The sequence below is a fragment of the Vombatus ursinus genome, unplaced genomic scaffold (assembly GCF_900497805.2).
Source record: "Vombatus ursinus unplaced genomic scaffold, bare-nosed wombat genome assembly UNPS02014778.1, whole genome shotgun sequence".
In the NCBI taxonomy this organism is placed as follows: Eukaryota; Metazoa; Chordata; class Mammalia; order Diprotodontia; family Vombatidae; genus Vombatus; species Vombatus ursinus.
In genome coordinates this window covers 36,125,711-36,145,410 of record NW_020954556.1, presented here as the reverse complement: position 1 = coordinate 36,145,410, position 19,700 = coordinate 36,125,711, and the positions used below count along the sequence as shown (strand labels likewise).

At 37.1% G+C, this 19,700-nt stretch overlaps 1 protein-coding gene across 3 annotated transcripts in view; it reads right to left on the bottom strand.

Annotated features, from left to right (window-relative positions):
- The window catches only part of EFEMP1 (EGF containing fibulin extracellular matrix protein 1), a 71,034-nt gene extending 54,333 nt beyond the window's left edge, over window positions 1-16,701 (bottom strand). Inside the window, exons 1-5 of one of the 3 annotated variants that reach the window (XM_027865219.1) lie at window positions 16,501-16,701; window positions 14,938-15,025; window positions 14,146-14,172; window positions 11,470-11,518; window positions 11,011-11,283 (exon numbers count right to left, since the gene is read on the bottom strand). In XM_027865219.1, coding sequence (XP_027721020.1) covers window positions 11,011-11,283; window positions 11,470-11,518; window positions 14,146-14,172; window positions 14,938-15,018 — 430 coding nt within the window. In that variant the 5' untranslated portion in view covers window positions 15,019-15,025; window positions 16,501-16,701. The remainder of the gene's footprint in view (window positions 1-11,010; window positions 11,284-11,469; window positions 11,519-14,145; window positions 14,173-14,937; window positions 15,026-16,500) is intronic. The other 2 variants (XM_027865220.1, XM_027865221.1) reach the window with 2 other exon arrangements.
- Between the last annotated feature and the right edge of the window lie 2,999 nt (window positions 16,702-19,700).

The following is a 19,700-nucleotide window of genomic DNA, read 5'->3' as shown; positions in this document are numbered from 1 at the left end:
GTCTTTAAAAGTTGAGCCACTTGTTGATTTCTGAAAACAAAATATTGAGGCTTTCTCCTAGAGAAAGTAATAATAAGCAAAGACCAGTACACATTCCTGAGGCTACTCAGGCTTGCAGTTTTTCACTAAAATCTGCTTCTCATTGCTGCTATTATGTGATGAGACTTCATTCTACAGATTGCATCAACTAGTTTTAACAAGAATCATCTCCGATTATTAGAAAATAAATCTTTTAACAAAACTTGAACAGATGATACAGTAAATGAAAACTCTTCAGATGCTTGACAGCTTGATTGTAAACAGTCAACTATAATTAAACTAGATATCTCTTTTGTTCTTTGAAATTGGATATACTGAGGGGCAGCTAGGTGGCACAGTGGATAAAGCACCAGCCCTGAAGTCAGGAGGATCTGAGTTCAAATCCGGCCTCAGACCAAACACTTGACACTTATTAGCTGTGTGACCCTGGGCAAGTCACTTAACCCCAATTGCCTAAAAAAAAAAAAGAAAGAAAGAAAGAAAGAAATTGGATGTACTATAATGACAAGATGAAAGGTGCATCAAGGCCAAGACTGAGTTTGACTTCTCCTTGGAGGCTATTTGCCTTCCTGAGAATAATCAGCATGGTATAATGGAAAGACTACTGGATTTGGTAACAGAAAACCTGGTTCAAATCCTTGCTCTGCCACCAATTCCCTGTGTGACTTTTGTGGGCCTCAGTTTCCTCATCTGTAAAATGATTGTGTTGGACTATGTTACCAAGGTTTCTTTCAACTCTAAATCTATTTCCTATGAATAAACCATAAATTGAATTCCTAACTCCCAGGGGTCATCTCATAAGTTTATGTCATTTATCTTAAGGGGGGATAGTTGAAAAAAATTCCATTGCACACCTCATCAGCATGACTAGAAAAACAACTAAAAAGTGAAAACCCTACTGATAGCAGGTTATTAGTGTCACATTGATATATGAAAAAAAAGAAAGCTCATGGATTACAGAAAGATGACAGCAGTTTGCTGGATTTTAGATGCCCATTTTTGTGGCCTACATCCAAAAACCTCACTCCCGTGATTTAGGGAGTTAATTACATGCTTCTAATCAATTCTCAGAATATCTGAGTTGTAATTCAGATTTTGAAGTCAGACTATTGGCAATCAAAGCCAGTGCTCAGTAGCCAGGTCAGAGAACTAAACAGGAGTGCTAATTGACTGTTCAGAGCCAAGGAACAGAATATAAGGAGATGCTGCCAATATTCTTTTCCTCCTATTTCCCAAACAAACTGATGATAGAGTTTTTGCCTCTGATCTCCTTTCTCTAGAGTTGTTTATACCTTCCTGAAGTTAAGGTTGGGTTGCTAGAAGAAGAACAGCAGGTTTTTTTTTTTTAGAATTGTGCAGAAATGACAGCTATCCTTTTCATGTTTCCTATGCCTCCCTTCTCCTCACATCACTAGCATCCAACCTTTTGGTGAAAATTTCCAAACTTGTTTCTAAGTACAATTATATAGCAATTCATCACTAAATAAATACAAATATTTTAAAGTGAAAGAAAATTATAAATAAAAAGAATTCTCAAAAGTAACTTTTAAAATATGACATCAAAATTTCAGAACTGATGATTGTGACTTCTTTAACTTAACATTCCATGTTTGATACCATTAATCCTAAAAATTAGTCTATAATACATAAAGCTTTAATGAATTTTTAAATACAGAAAGACTTAATTAACAACCAAAAAGCCTTGGTAGGCTAACATTTGTTGTATTGTATTATACTTTTTTGGGTTAATACTATAATTTACTCAATTGTAACACAGAGTCCACCCCCCCCCTTAGTATATAGTTTCTGATTTCAAAGCTCTTTGCTATGCTATGTAATTACACATAACAAAATTTGGTATTTCCCTACAAAAAATGAATTGAGCTAACTAGACCACAACAACATTATTGTGGATCAACAGCAAGGCAATGTAGAAAGCTATTTGGAAATGATAATCTCAGGTATGCTAAACTACTTAGTTACACTGTAATTTAAAAAATCTTTTCTGTATTGTTAGGTAACTTAAGTTGCAAATTAAAGAAGTCGAAGTGGGATGTTTTCAACCACTAAGAAGCATCATACATGTTAGTTCAAGTTTCTCTTTTTTAGAGTAGAGGGCTGGCTAAGATCATCTTTCCTTTTCAAAACAATATTTTAGCTTTCTTTATGTCTGTAAAGGAAATATCAAGATAATAGATGATCCCAGAGGGCATAAAATATTTAATTGCTGGGGATAATGTGCTTAACATCACAGACTTTTTACCAGAGGCTAGGCTTTTTGAGCCTTTAAATAGTACCTTAGTCACAGATGGTAAAAATCTACCAATCAATGAATATCCAACTGAATACTGTGTGTGAATTTGGGGGAATACAATTTTCATCTAATTGAGGATTTTATAAATGAGTGAGAATGTGCATTTTGGGGATGTAGTAAATTTTCATGTATACCAGTCTGAATGGTAGAGCTAACTGAAAATTTACATGTATGTAAGGAGGTGCTAATGTCTAGATACCCTGTATGCATGAAAGGGTTCATTTGGACTGGCCCAAGTATAGACAAATTTAATTCAGGACTCAACCCCTCTCTCCTCAACAGTGAAGTTCATTTAAACAAAAATGGTGTTAAAATAATTATATTGGCAAGTATCACTTTTAAATAATCAAGTGGGTTTTTGTTCATTTTAATGAATTTAAGATTTAAAAGCCATTAATTAAAGAAACCCTTGAATCAAAGCTGTGATTTAATTTTCCCTGGATCTAGACATAATATATTAGTTTGCAGATCAGTTCATTTATTAATAGGCAAGCTCCTCATAAGCATGGTTTTCTTTTATATTTGAAAACTTGGCAATATTTTGTATTTGTACTTTCATACTCAGTTTGTTTATATTTTTTAAAAAAGAACCTTAATCAGCTTTGATTAAATGACCTGGAGAAGGAGAACAGCAGCAAATATAATGAGAAATGATAGATGCAAAAATCACTTTCATTTCAGCCACAGAATCTCTTCTATGTAGATTTATAAACAGTACTTCTGATATTCTGTGAATTTATAACACTTTTGGCCAAACATGAAGAACTAAGGAAGAGAGAGAAAATTGTTCAGAATAGCCATTCTGTGTCTTTTGCTTGGAATTCTTTCCTGTTCCATACTCTAGGGAAGACAGTTAACATGAGTTCTCAGATTGATGCAAAAGACTAGTTAGTACAAATTAAGTCCCCTCCCCCCGAATTTGTCATGTTTTGACACACCTCTAGTTTGGGAAAAGAATCTATTTAAATTTAAGAAGGCTTTTTCCGGATTGCAGGCTCATAGGGAAATAAAAGTGTACTAAGAAAAAGTGAATAGTGGCAACGAAGAACTTTATCACTTAATCTGGCAACTTATTTCAATGGAGACTTGAAAGGAAGAATTTATATGAGCAGACAGATAACTTGATGACTAGGGGCAGTGTAGTGCAGTGGAGAGGGAGCTGGACTTGAAGTTGATAAGATCTGGGTTAAAATCTCTCCTCTCACACTATAATAGCTGTGTGACCCTGGACAAGTCATTTAAGCTCCCCAAGCTACAGATTCCTCAAAATAATTCTTGAAGCATCAACTCAAAGGGTGGTTATGTGGGTCAAATGAGATAAACTACAGAAAGTACTCTGAAACTTTAAAGTACCATATAATCAATTATTACTACTGTAGTTCAGTTTTTTAAACCAATAAATAAAATGAATGAGGAAAAAACCCATAGATTTTAGTTGTCTGACGACCAGTTTCCCATTGATGTCATCTTTTTTGTGAAATGTTTATCAGTCCTCTTAGTTGTCATGCTCCCCTCTTCCTCAAATTACTTTGTATTTACTTATATGTGTACCCCAATGCTATAGTGCCCCAGAAGAATGAAAGCTCCTTGAGGGAAGGGGATATTTCATTTTTGTCTTTTTTATTCCCAGCGCCTAGCACATACTAGGCACATAGTAAATGTTGAATTGAGTTTATTTTCATTTGTGACATATCTTAATTAAAAATTTGTAGTTATTATTGTATCAGGCTATTTTAGATCACTGATACCAATTCAAAGCAATGACTTCAACTTTTTACTATTATTTTCCCTGATGATAATGAATGGGTCACACAGCTAGTGAGTGTTAGGTGTCTGAGGCTGGATTTGAACTTAGGTCCTCTTGACTCCAGGGCCATTGTTCTATCCACTTCACCACCTAGCTGCCCCTGAAATGTTAATTTTGAAAACGAACAGGATGTGCTAGCAGGGAGAGAATGCTGCTAATTCCTAAGGCCAGAAGTTCCTCAGTCTTTACATTTTTCCTGGGAAAGTCCAAAGAACTACTGCCCTGGAAAAAGGCATACCTTTTTCTTAGGGGCAGCATAACATGAAGAGATATTTGTTGTTGTGCACTTTAACTTACCAGTCTCCATATTACTTTGATGAAACAAAAGGCCCTTGGACGAGCTACTCTTCTAGAGAGCCACATAACACTCCTGAGGGTGCCAGAATTGGATTAAAATGTAATTGGGAAATATTTAACAAAATAAATAAAAATAAAACAAAGATAACATCAATATGTAGTTTTCTAAGTCAATATGCAGCTGGGTACCGATCTTTATGTATGGTTTAATGGTCCCTGTTTCTATTAGAGTTTGACACCACTGACCTACTCCATATATTCCTCTTTTATTCCACCCTTCCACACCTTATGTAACTTATTTCCCTAGAAAAGTTTTCCTCTTCCCCTGCCACCCCTGGCCCCTCTTGGAGCAGCTAGGTGGCACAGTGGATAGAGTGCCAGGCCTGAAGTCAGAAAGACTCATCTTCTTGACTTCAAATCCAGCCTCAGACACTTACTTGCTGTGTGACCCTTGGCAAGTCACTTTAACCCTGTTTTCCTCATCTGTAAAATGTACAGATGAGTTTCCTCTTCTGTAAAATGAGCTGGAGAAGGAAATGACAAACCACTCCAATATCTTTGCCAAGAAAACCCCCAAATGGGGTCACAAAGAGTTGGACGTGACTGAAACTGCTGAACAAAAAACAACAAAAGTATTTTTTGGTGCCTAAATACTTGTTTTTGTTCTTTTAAAAGAAAAACAATGTTTAAAAGAATAAGAAACCATACATTTTATGTGACTTTCATTTTTATCTTTATATAACTAGTCCAAACCAGAGTGCTGGCACATAGTAGGTGCTTAACAAATGCTTATTAATTTACTGATTGATTGACCTGAATGTTAGACTAGTCCAAAGAAACCTCTTGGGGATCATAATGGACCACATGTTGATAAACACTGAATTATTTGACCCAGAATTTATCTTAAGACTTCTGTTGCTTTTCTCTTTTTCATTGAAGCCCTAATTGGACAGTTTATAGGAATAACTGATCCACCTGGCATTTACATAACTAGCAATTACTTGACGAAGGTAGAAACTTTGAGTGGATGTTTATTTCGCTTTCTGACCTGTTTGTTAGTCAGGACCATGCAATAAGTATATTTGGTGTGGATTTTCCCACGGATTAGGCTGCTAAGAGGTACTACTGTTTTCAGGAGCACAGGACCATAAATGTAGAACTAGAAGGGTGCTTAGAGTCCATTAAGACCACCCCCATTCTTTTACAATTGAGGAAACTGAGGCAGAGAGAGGTTAAGGACTTGTTCAGGGTAACATAGCTAATAAGAGTCTCAGTGCCAAGTTATCCCAGGAGTAACAGAAGTCTATGGAAAGGCTTTGAGAATCTCTAGGTCGAACTCCAGGACAGTTCTAACATCATTAGGTAGATCTAAATGCTTAGTGTGATGAAATAACACATTCAGTTAAGGGAAGTCTGAGGGTTTTGGGCATAAGAAAAGTTGTTATAGCTCTATGATTATTCAATTTTCATGTGTAGACTATAAAAATATTTAGTGTGAAATGGGGAGGGATCCAAGTACAATCGATGACTCACCGTCCAGGTGAGTGTAAGAGCACATATTTTAGCTGAGAACAAGAAAAGTTATCCAGTTAATTGCCACAGCCAATCCAATACTGCATGTGAGAGAGATGGGGTTACCTAAGAATAGGAATTTAGAAGTCAACTAATCTCTCTGTGCCTGTTTCTTTACATGGAAAATGAGGTTAACTAGGTGACCTCTAGAGTCCCTTCTGGATTTAATTCTATGATGGAAGGATCCTATGAATTAGCGAGTGAGATTGTGTCTGTAGGAGAGAACCACAAGATATGGGCCAGGACAACCAGATTCTGGAAGGGCCAGGTCTAGGCCAGGACCCTGTAGTCTTAGATTGAATGTCATAGGTGAAAGTGGTGACAGCTGTATATTACGGGATGAACTAGACTATGAGGAAGACCCAACTTGTTGAATTTGCTTCAGGAGGCCAATTAGGAGAGAGAAAGGGGTGGAATGTCAAGATGAGGGCTTCTACACAAGTGTGAAGACCTTCAGAGGAAGGGGGAAGTGAGGTGTCAAAGAGGGTCCTCTTCAAGTGTCTGGATAAGAAATACCATGGAAGGTCTGACCCTAGGGTGAATCCATCAACCTATCAAGCAGTGTTGAGGTGCCTCAAAAAAAAAAAAAGTCCTTGGTAAGCACTTACTGTACTCCAAGCTTTCTACCACTTCCCAGGTTGGTTTTCAGCTTTCTTTTATGCATTGTCTTCTCCCGTTAAAATGTAAGCTCCTTGAGGGCAAGGACTGTCTTTCTTTCAGTTTGTATGTGCTGTGCTAAGCACAGTGCCTGACATAAAGTAAATGTTTAATAAATGCTTATTGACTGATTGATTCCACTGTAGTGCTTTCTAGTAAATCCTCTTCAAGACATTCAAGGAATTGGCATTTTACTCATGGAAAAGCAGGGAAAGATGTGGGTGGGGTTTAAGATTGGGAAGAAACTACTGTGGTCTATCCACTCTCAGGGCTCTGGGATTTAGGGAAACTCAGAACTCAGTAAATGTTATCACTCATTCAGGTCAAGGGCTGGCTGGTGCCAAAATGAGGCAATGTGGGCTCCTTGTCCCTAGCCACATGGCATCACATTTGAAGAGGTTAAGCCTGGGAGTACCCAGGCTATTAGGTGATCAGAGGGGCCTCTAATTGCTGTGGACAATTGATGACTAATGTTTGAAACCCTGAGAAAAGGTTTCAGTAACGCCAACCTTAGGCAAAATTGTGGCTAAGGTAAAGTTTGTCTTTGGCACTCTCCTTCCCTTTGAAGGTTCAGTTATTCTTATTCTCCAGGTGGCCTCATGCTGCCCAAGGCCCTTGGCAGCAATGCCCCACCCAGGCTTGCCCTCGCAGGTGACAGCGCCAGGATTCAAATCTAGTTTCCTGAATCTAAGAACAGCAGTCTTTCTGTTCAAAAGCTGCTTGTATATAGGAACAAAATTTAGGATTGGCCTTATTAACTACTGCATAAACATTTATTTCTTTTAATGAAATCATTAGATGAAAGAAATATATAAACATACATAGATCTGTCTATCTGTCTATCTATCCATCTTTGTACATATGTATTCCCCACATTCCCCCACAAGCCCCCCAGTGGTCAGTCTATTTTTCCACCACTGGCCAGCGGTTTGATAATTTTGTTTCATTTTCCACAATCAAGTCTTTATCTTTTGCAAAAGTTATGAGTAACAGAAAAAAGACTGAGAACAGAAATCTTTCCTAGTCTTAACTGGTATTTTCAGTTAAACTGATAGAGTACATTGAGATTATATGATTTGCTATATTATAAAAATGTTGAGAACTAAATAAGACCTTAGATACAGAGCAAAACTAGTATAATTGGCAATTATCCTTTACTCTTTGATGCATTTGGTGGTATACTGTTGTTAAAGCAGCTAGGTGGGGCAATGCATAGAGTACTGGACCTGGAATCAGGAAGACCTGAGTTAAATCCAGTCTCAGACACTTAGAAGCTATGTGATCTTAGGCAAGTCATTTAACCTGTTTGCCTCAGTTTCCTCATCTGTATAACAGGGATAATAATAGAACCTACCTCCCAGTGTTGTGAGGATAAAACGAGATATTTGGAAAGTGCTTGGCAAACTTTCAAGTGTATACATATACATATATATATAAGTAATATATATTATATATGTATATACACACATACATGTATATATATGCTAGCTATTGTTATGATGATATAAAATTAATTTGATAAAAGGTTATTTACATGTTAAAAGTCTAGTTTGTGGTAACAGTAAATTTTATCTACTTTATATGTACACAGCTTCTTTCATTGGAAAATCTTTCTGTGGGTTGCTACTGTACACTCGTGGTGAAAGTTTGCCCAAGAAGCCACTGAGAATTGTTATTCACATATTACACTGTGTTAACATTCTTTTGTTTTCCCATAAAACTAAAAAAATTTGGAAAAATAAAATAAAGATAGTAGAAATGTACAGTGTTTATTTTACTATATATTCAGATTTTATGACTGTTTTTCATTCAACTGATAACTGTTAGTAAAAACATTGATGACTAAATAAAAAGTATCTCTAAAATAGTTTATCAAAAAGCATGCAAATACAATTACCTTATTTTATAATAATAAAAACTTCTTTTAAAATTGGTAACTAAAATATAATGGAAAATTTATTTAAGGAGGAAGCTAGTATGGACTTATCAGCGAATAAGTTATAAAATGTTCTCAGTTTTAAAACATTATGTGTCAATGAACTCCACCTGTTGAAAAATCTATGGGGAAATGAGAGATACTTTTAGTGCCAGTGTGACTCATCTTTAGGCATTCACTCATTCATTTACTTGAAGGCAGCAGCTTATGGTAAATGTGTTTGCATTACCAGGCACGACCAGGCAATACTTAAAAGGGAGTGGGTATCTTTATTATAGCAGAAGGCTCTTCAACCTCCAATATGATGTCAGTAATATAGGTCCTCAGAGTGCACTATTGTTTTAAACAGAGGTCTCCAGACATTCACATTGGTTATAAAATATTATTTAGTGCTGCTGGACTGGAATGAGAATGTCATACATCTGTAGGCAATTAGAAGAAGCTGGACTACATGTTTGATTAAATAATAAGGCAAGCCTAAGGGTGACTCTTCTTAAGTTAGTCAGATTCCCTTGACAGATTAGCCAGTTGTTATCATACGAAATAACCCCCTTTTAACAATAATTAAGTAAATCCACATTTGTAGAAGCTTTGCAAAACTGTAAAGTGGGAAGAAATCCAATTTAAGCCAAAAGACTTTTTACCTTGCAAAAAAGTTATACAGACCCCATCACATTTTTTTTTACAAGATGGATTAGAGAGAATCTTTTTGATTGGAAATACTAGTGTGCACTCAGTTAATCAACAGTTATTTATTGGATTCATGCTATATATGTGAAGTATTTAATGATTCTAGCTTACTAATTAAGTTTTCCCCAAACTAAGTACTATGAAGTTTTTTTTGTATTCTTAAATATTTGAGAATAAATTTTTAGTACCCTAAATTTTTCAATGAAAACCAAATATGATTTAGATATATTCTCATCAATAATGTCAAATGGCGATCTTACAATAAAGCCAAAGAATAAACGTCTAAATTAATTTTAATACTAGGAATGCTTAATTATAACTACCTAACTGTCCCTTTTCTTTCCTTTTGACTCTAGCCTTGTTCTAGTCTTTATGTACCCTCCCTGTAGATCACTTACCAATGTTTACCAGCTGGAATGAATATACAGCACTGAGAAATCATCATTATTTTTTTAAACTGTGGTTGACACAGTGATATAAACATACCCAAAACTCAGGGTACTCAGCACCTTTAAAAGTGAGTTACATCTTTGAAAAAAAGTTATAATAAAATCTACATTAAAAAAAACTAAAACCAAGCTTACCAATTTATGTATTTAAATAATAGAATGAAAGTTGATATGTTTGTAACAAACTCAAGTCATTTTGTCAGACTTCACTATAATGAACATTATCAGCTCATCAGATTAATTTCCATCCCATGTGACATAATCTTTAAATATACTGGACATCATGCAGATGTTTAAGAATTCATCATCAATATTTAAATACTGACTCATGGAAGTAACAAAAAACAGATGCTAATATGAAGAATCCTCTGAAAAGTGACACAATCCTGTTCCTAGTCAGTACATGATGTGGGAGTACTTTAGAAAAAAAAAAAAGGCAGATGATGGATTTCACAGATGTTGATCTTTCATTGAATGGGGCATTCCAAATTGCAGTATCTTTTGAGTAGGATATATACATTAAATGAATAGTCATATTGATCAAATACTATCCAATGAGAAATAATCTCATAGGTGGCTCCAGAAGCATAGGTCTGAGAATATTTAATGTGATGGCTGTATTCTCCCTTTCACATTTAGGACAATGCAAAGCAGTGCACTTTCTCAAGGGCGGCAATATTTTTCCTTACTATGAATGACAGTCCTCCTGGGCCCATTTTTGGTAGAAAAGGGAGAGGGGGAAGCGGACACAAAAATCACTCACCACAGTCTTGCTATTTGGTGAATAGCCTATATCTCTTCAAAACACCAGATTCTTATCAACTTTGTACATTTAACTTTACTGTTGTTGCCACAGTGACACTGTGATGAGCACTCTTTATAAAAACAAACAAAAAAATCAGGAAGACAGTGCCAGTGGTGCAAGGGATACAAGTGAAATGTGGTCAAATCAAAGTTTGAAAATACAGTGATAAATGTGGGTGGGCTAAGAGGACATCATTCAATGGCAGCATGGAACATGGTTCCTATTCCTGAATATCACAAAGGAAAGAAGTTAGTGGCTAGTTTGAGAAAAAAACAAAACTAAACATCTTAAAAAGATAAGAGTGACACTCTGTTCAATGGCACTATTTCAAATTCCAGTTGGATAAATTGATACTTACTAAGAAAATAGGTGTCTGTATGACCTAGTCTCATAATATGACGATAAAATAAGCACTTTAATGTTTAAAAAGGAGTCCATACTTACCTTGGCACACATTCTGCTCACTCGCTTCATACCCTGCCACACACTGAATCTGATGAGGAGGATGAGAAGCTATGCGTTGGGGGTCAGCTGGGGTCCTTCGAATGACAAAATTATTTCGGCCTGTAGGTGCTTCTGGGGCTCTTTCAGGCTGTGATGGCTCATTATTGACAATAATTTGAGCTGTTCTAGGTAAGCAGAGGTATCCACCAAAGTGGTTTACACATTTCATCCCTCCTTTGCAGGCATCTGGTACAATTTCACATTCATCAATATCTGTAGTCAGTAATAATACAAGTGAGGAATATTTTTAGTGGGAAAAATGTTTCTTATAAGTAGGGCACTTTTCAGGTGTGCATCATACTTTATCACAAGAGTAAATGTATAGAAATGAAATAAATTGATCATGAAATGAAAAATGGAAAGCTAAATTAAAATGGAAAACTTTTAGAATTAATTTACCTTTGCATTGCTGCCTTATTGGATCCCATTCATATCCATCTGTACATTGCTGTGTATGAGACATCAAAAAGTGAGTCCATAAAATAACTAATGCACACTTTCCTTTAAAACATTCTGAAACATCAGTCTTATGTTATAGTGACAATCTATGTGTTCTCTGTCATGGATCTATGATGAGATGGATGTTTTGAGTACTATCTAACAGTTTGGGAAGAAGTCAGGTAAGTATGTAAACTGGGCATGCTTTTTATTAGTCAAATTTAACTAACTCTTCTTAATTCCAATCCTTGATTTCTCTGTTGTTTCAGCTCTGCTGAGCACTGTCTTTGAGTTTTCTTCATTTGACTGATATGACACTGATGACTCAGAGCTCCTAATTTATTGACTCTTTTGCTGATTTTTCTTCCTCCCACAGTGGAAATTCCCCCAACATTCGTTTTTTCTGGGTTTCTTTTTTTGCCTCTAGATTTATATTCTTGGAGAGCTCCTCTACTCTCATGCCTTAAATAGTTACTTTTATTTAATAACTTCTAAATCTATATCTACAAACTCAACTTTTCACCACCTCTCCATTTACATATCTGTTGTCATCTATGGGTAGAAATCCTGTTAATACTGTTAGCTTAATAATGTGAAAACTAACCATATCATCTGACTTTCCAAACCTGTCTTCCTTCCCCATAGTTAGTGACTTCATTTTCTCCTGGTATCCTAGAGTTATTCTGACTCTTCCTCTAACTCGGAATTCCTCACTACTCACCAAGTTCTGCCAATTTTTTTACATCATTGCCTCCTATTCAGATATGTTCCATTTCTATAATCATCATATCATTCAGGAGTCTTCATACCTGGACCCCCAGATTATGTTAACAGACTCCTAGCTTGTAAACTTATCTCCTATTTCCCAGGGTTGTGGGGCTCAAATGAGATAACATGTAAAACACTGAGCAAATTTAAAGTTATTATCCTTTATACAGGGCACTAGGTGGCATTGTGGATAGAACACTGGGCTTGGAATCAGGAAGACTGATATTCATGAGTTTGAATCCAGCCTCAGACACTTACTCACTATGTGACCCTGGGCAAGTCACAACCCTATTTACTTCCCTTTCCTCATCTGTAAAATGAGCTGGAGAAGGAATGGCAAACTGCTCTAGTATCTTTGCCAAGAAAACCCCAAATGGGGTCACAGAGAGTCAAACACGATTGAAATGACTCAACAACAAGCAATAATACTTTATATACTTGCCAGTACAATAGTTCTCAAACACTCTTCACCAAATCACCTCTCTGCCCAGAAATTTGTGAACTGCCATCTCCATTTACCATTTAATCCACCCCTTCTAGTCTAACACATTCCATCCCGTTCAACCTCCTTTCTCTGATATCTTTAATACTTTTTATGAGTTATTCTGATCTCTTAATTATTTCTTGCACATTTTATATCTTCCCATTTTCATACCACTGCTCATGCTATTCCCTAAAATTAACTCAATTTCTTTCATTCACTCCATTCAAGAACCAGATCAAAACCAATCTTCATATCTTCTCTAACTAACCTGAGATTGATTACTGCCTTGCCTTACCATGCACACTGTGTTACATTATCTGTACAAGGGGCATGAAGGTTGTTCCTCCCACCCCACCATCCTCTAGTAATTGCTAACATAACTGCTTAATGAAATGTGGTTATAACGCAGATGGGTAACACGGGAATATTTGTCAGATAAGTCGAAATCCTTTTGCTAAGTTTCCTCTTAATAAGAGGAAACTGATTCACACAAGTAATCAGTATGATAATTGAAAATGCTGTCCCAGTTAGTTTTAGGTACTTAACACTAATATGTTTTATATAGAGCTGCTATTAAGCATATACTAAACTAAATCTAGTATTAACGTGGCCATAAACATTATTGTCAGAACAACAAGTATAGGCTTAGTACAATGAGAATATTGTTGCACTTAGGAAGTCTTCTATTATGCATGAATAGTGGATTCTAAATCAAGAAGTTGAAATTATTATGTACTCTTAGAAAATCCACAGATATGACTGCTAAGGTTGAAAAAGTTTTAAGTGATTAGTAAAGTGAGGTATATGACAGCATAAGTGAATGATAAATATTCACTTACAAGATTAACTCATTCTTTATGTTAACTAATTTATTAAAGCAACAATCTTTTATTAAATAATTGAATAAAAAGGAAGCAAATTTAATTTAGCTTTCTGAAAGAGTGACTTTGGGCTGAATTAATAAGTGAACATTAAAGCCTAGAGATTAAAAAAAGGAGATGCACTAATTTAGTATTTCTCTGACCAGGCTTAATCCCAGGAGAGGAAGAAATCATCATCTGATCATTAAATTAATAGATCATTCACTGTAAATTGTGTTTCATTATAATTAGCCTGAATAACACAAAGATTGTGCCAGATAAAAATTAGCATTTTGAGGATTGCATGGTATTGAAAAAGTGAGATGATGTTTATTATCAGTAATACACTTACTCACTTTCAAGAAAATTTTAAAAAATTTCCACAATATTTGGAGAGAACTTATTAAATTTGCAAATTGGGATCAACTGTTGTTTTGATCATTTGAAGCCAGGGCAAATGTTATTATTCTCCTCATAACACTGATTATTAGAAAGCAGAAAACACAAGCAGGGTGAAAAACTTACCGGAAGTGAGGCAGTCCCGACCCTCCTCTGTTCTTACCACATCAATTCCCGGCAATGGGAGGAGTGAGAAGATATTTCCAATATTTTATTAACCATTGGTCATAACTACACAATTATTTTCTCAAAGATCTATTGGAAATTTTATGTATTCTAATAAAAATTTCATATAACCTACTTGCACAAAGTACATTTTAAGACAACTTTTTACCCAACACTAGGTTTTGACTAATATAAGTAAAGTCTCTCACAAATGGGAAACTTTAAATGCATCAAAACATTTGACTTTGCTGTTGGCATTATTAAACACACATAGCCCTTAAGACATTTAATAAACTAGTGTCCTTTCATATGAGAAATGCCAGTTAAATATACACATGATCTAAGGTACTTCTGTAATGTTTTATGCACTCAACTTAGATTTTAATTGGGAGCAACCTGGGACTAAGTTTTTGGCATTATCAGTTACTGTATGACTTCCTATTTACCCTTTCAAGCTTTGTCTGGTTTAATGAGTATGTCTAGAATGTATAAATATCTTTCACTTTAGTTTATAAATCAGTTTTTTTTCTTGCCTTGGCTAACATATTAAGTTTTTGTTCTTATCTCAGTTCATGATGTAAATAAACTTTTGAAAGTCTGCCCCGATGCTGGAGCATTGTTTAATTCATTACACACATCATGGTAAAGACCGCTGGAAGTAATCCCACATCTGCTGCCAGAGGTAGGTAATTTCTCTCCTGTGTCACAGAATCTCTATAAACTGAAGTTATCTCAAATTCCATCAAACCTTACCGTGTATGTGATGGTCTCCTCAGTCTCCTGTGACCTTACAAGAGCAAGAGTCAAAGTGGTCAGGAAGAGTATTTTCAACATCCTGAATCTCAAAGGAAACACAAGACAAATGGATTTTTAATATCTTTGCTGATTGAAAGGACAAGACTTGGGATGTAATGTAACTTCTAAAGGAGAATAGAGGGCAGGGGAGGCTGAGTCTACCATACCGTACTGAGAATTCACTTGCTCGTCTGTCCCTACCCCACCCTTCCCTTCTGCCAAACTAGGCACTAAAGGTAGCAAAAAAGCAGCAGAAACCCTTTGGACACCGTGCAGTGTCCAGCACCTGGCAGCCAGATCTACATATACAAAGTCCCCAGTCATAAAGATGTTCTTATGTATACACACTGGATATCAAACCTAGAGGAAGAATTAACCACAATGGATTTCAAAGGAGATAATGTGCATTCATTGCTAATATTATGGAGAGAGGAGGGTGTGTGTGTGTGTGTGTGTGTGTGTGTGTGTGTGTATGTGTGTATGTGTGAATTTTTAACACAACTTCAGATTTCTTAAGGCTTTTCACTATCTTTCTAATGACCAGCTGCAAAGCCCAGCAAAGACCCTGGGGGGAAAACACATCTCCTTAGTCTCGGATTTTTGTAGAGATCTCTAAGCATTTTCTTCCGTCTCCCTGCTTGTTACCCACCCAGCTTGGTAGACTCCTCTCTTGGTAGCTCTATCCTCCCCCGCACAAATTCTTCCATTGGAGCTTCCACAGAGGTTTCCAGCCAACAGCAGGTATAGCCTTGCAAGCCCCTCGCAAGGCAGATAAGCAACCTGGAGTGCTTGGCTCTCTTTTTTCATAGTCCTTACGCACGACCTGGGAGTTTGCATAGCCTCTAGGCAGAGGGCACAGAGAAAGGCTTTGCAGGGTAGCCAGGGTTGGGGGTTGGGAGGGTTGGGGGCGCGGCTGTCTGTGGACTGGGCGGGCGTGAAGGTGTTTTCCAGCTTCTTTGGACGAGCCTACCTAACTCCAGGGGACAGAGCCGCAGAACTAAGCGCTCCTACTTTTAATTAACTCAGTTCTTGAAGGACTCGAGAGATTTGGCTTAGAAGCACACGCACATTGATAGGCATAAATATCTACAAGCATATGCACACACAAACAATCTGAAACATACAAAATTGTACTTACATCCACGCAACCTTGCTGATTTACATGTACACAATAGTGTGAACAAATTAAAAACACATTGATGCAAATACAAATTTCTATGCATAGATCGATTCCGATGTATGGACACTCATATTCTGGAATATCACCTACCTCTAAATACACAAATACACACACACACACACACACACGTGTACACACCTGATACCTAAAGTCTTAACTGGTGCTGAGAGATACGCAGACCTGTGTGTCAGCAGAGTCGCTCCCACATTCCCTCAGTGCAAATCCCAATTTCTCACCAAGACCCACCTATGAACTTGTGCACACTCGGACGTTTGCGCTTCGCAGCGCTCGGGCTCTAACTAAACACTAAAAGCCCGACGATCGCCCCAGGGGGCTCTTACCTGCAAGGGTGAGTTTTCCCCTCCAGCCCGGGGCAGTAAAGGTATGAACGATGCAGAACGAAGCTAGATGAATCTGAGCTGGTGAGGTCTGGCAGCAGCAGCGGCTGCAAGAGGAGGAGGAGGAAGAGGAGAGAGGGAGGGAAAGAGGGAGGGAACTGAGGGAGGCGCAGGGCCGGTGCAAGTGAGGCAGCCCCTACGGGAGACCGCGGCTCAGTTCTCCGCGCGCTCTCGCCCCGGCCGGCGCGCGCCCTCCTCCTCGGCCTCCCTGGTTTCTCCAGACCCGCCCGCCCCGCCTCCCCACACCCTGCTCCTGGCGCCTCAACTCCTTCCCTCCGCCCCCCGCCGCCTCCTCTGCTAGTCCACCTTCAGCTTCTTCCCTCTTTCCCTCCCTCCCTCTGGGCTTTGCCTTTCGGGGAACTATAAAATGTAGGCTGGACTGGGGCACATTTGGCTATGTTTTCTCTTGGTTTGAAATAAGACTTCATTTTCCTCCAGTCCTTCAGTTAAAAACGTGCATGTGTATAGCTATACACAGGACACACAGAATTTTAACAGTGATTACGCTTATTCTTTAAAATTTTTTTTAAAGAACAAGTTACTCCCAGTATTTAGAAGATGAACATCCAGTAGGCTCTGCTCCTTTGCCTCCCCACCCCTTCCCCTTTCTGTCCTCCCCTTCTCTCTCCCTCTCTCTTCTTGTCTTCCCTTCCCTAATGTAGAATTTCAGGCATTAGCAAGAGGCACCCTTTGGGGAAGGGGAAATCTTTCCAGTCCTGTCAAATCATAACATCAATTCTTAAAGTTTTCATGTTAAAGTCAGACTAGTAGTTTGTACGCATATCTTCAGATAGCAACCCACTATGCCTTCTCATCCTGTGTCTACTTTATTCATGACCACTTCTCATAAATCCTCCACAAGGGTCTACTCTAGGTGCAGGGGGCTTTCCTCTGGTCCTTAGGGGCTACCAATGGGTCACATTGTCCATTTGCTATCTTTCCCTCTCACTACAGGATCCATCATACTTTGTTTTCAGACTTTACCTCTCTTTGATAATATCACACAACTGCACAATTAATTGCTGATAAGCTGTAGTCTACTTTTTGCCAATCATGAACCTCTCCCTTTTTGGGTAACCCACAAATTTAATTGTTGGTACTCTGGTATTCCATGATTTGCAGCAATACAGTCACCAGAAGAACAGGGGTCTTAAAGAGATGGGACTTTCAGGGTCATTAAAAGCCATGGAAAATTTCCTTTTAATATTTATTTTTATTTTGAACTTAATAACATGGGCAATTCTATATTTATAGAAATGCATAAAAGAGGATTATGTATGAAACTGCAGATCTCTATTATGTACAGCTCATTTTACTTTTTGAGTATATAATTCAACCTGTAACTTTCAAAGATGCCCTGCTTGTCTGTTCTCTTTTCATTAAAAAAAAATAAAAAGATGACTCATGTCCTACTGACTCCAGGGCTGGTGCTCTATCCACTGTGTTACCTACCTGCCCTTGCACAGAATTCTTAAAAAGAACTCAAAGTTATTTTTACACTTTTGCTATTGTATAAATTGTTCTCCTGGTTCTGCTCACTTCATTCTGTATCTGTTTTTTTTTTTAATCTTCCCAAGTATTTGTGAAACTATCCTCTTTTTATTTCTTATGGGCACAGTGATGTTCTAGCATACTCATGGTGGTACATATTCAGGTACCATAACTTATTCAGCCATTCCTCAATTGATAGGAATCCCCTTAGTTTCCAGTTCTTTGCCACCACAAAAAGAGGTGTCATAAGTATTTTGTACAAACAACCCATTCATCTTACAGCACTAGTAAGTAGTAGCTAAGTGGCCCAGCAGATAGAGTACTGGGCCTGGAGTTAAAAAGACTCTTCTTCCTGGGTTCAGATACTTAGTAGTTGTGTGACCTTGGGCAAGTCACTTAATCCCAATTGCCTCTAAGGAAAAAAAAAAGAACTGTGCAATGCCAGGGTCAATTTCAGAGGATTAATGATGAAGCAGGTTTTCCACCTTCTTACAGAGAGATGATAGACTCAAAGTACAGAATAAGACATGTATTTTTGGACATGACCAAGATGGGAACTTGTTTGATTATGCATATTTGGCATATAATAGGTGCCTAATAAATGTTTATTGATTAAAAAAAGCTTCAGTGTCTTACTTCCCTTCCCTTCCTTTTTCTTCCTTTTTCTTTTCTTCCTTTTTCTTTTTTTCTTATCCTATTTTCCCTAATCCTTCCATCTTGTCACACTGAAAGAAGAAATATAACAACTATTCACAGAAATATGCAAAACGAAGTCCCACATTGGTTATGTCTGAAAATGTCTTTTTCTACTTCTTAAGTCCATTACCTCTTTCTCAAGTGATGAGTAGCAAGCTTCATCATCATGCCTCTGGAATCATGGTTGGTCATTACTTTGGTCAGAGTTTTCAAGTCTTTCACAGTTGTTTTTCTTTACAATGTTATTATTGTATAAATTGTTTTAGTCCTACTCACTTCACTCTAGTTCATATTTGTCTTTGCAGTTTCTCTGAAGCATTCATTTCATTATTTCTTAGGGCACAATAATACTATATTAACTTCATATGGCTTAATTTGTTATCCATTCTCCAATAAATGAGGCTTTAATTTCAAGTCCTTTGCTAATACAAAAGAGCTGCTGTAAATATTTTTGTACATACATATAGATCATTTTCTTCTTTGATGTTTTTTGGGCATTTAGGCTTAGTAATGGTATTGCTATACCAAAGGGTGTACACAGTTTGGTAACTTTTGGGACATAATTCCAAATTATTTTGCATAATGACTGGACCAATGCACAGCTCCACTAAGTGTGCTTGTTTTTTCAAAGTCTTTCCAAAAATTGTCATTTTCTTTTATTCTCATCTTTGCCAATCTGATGGGTTTAAGGCAGAGCCTTAGAGTTGTTTTAATTTGCATTTCTCCATCAGTGATTTGGAGCATTTTTCATGTTTCTTGTTAGCTTATATTTCTTCCTTTGAAAACTGCCTGTTCATATGCTCTGACCATTTATTAACTGAGAAATGGCTCTTGTTCTTATAAATTTGAATGAATTCCTTCTATATCTTGGATATGAGATCTCTATCAGAGAAACTTGCTGCAAAGATCCCCTTCTTGACCCTAGTTACCTATTTCCCTTCTAATTTTAACTGCTT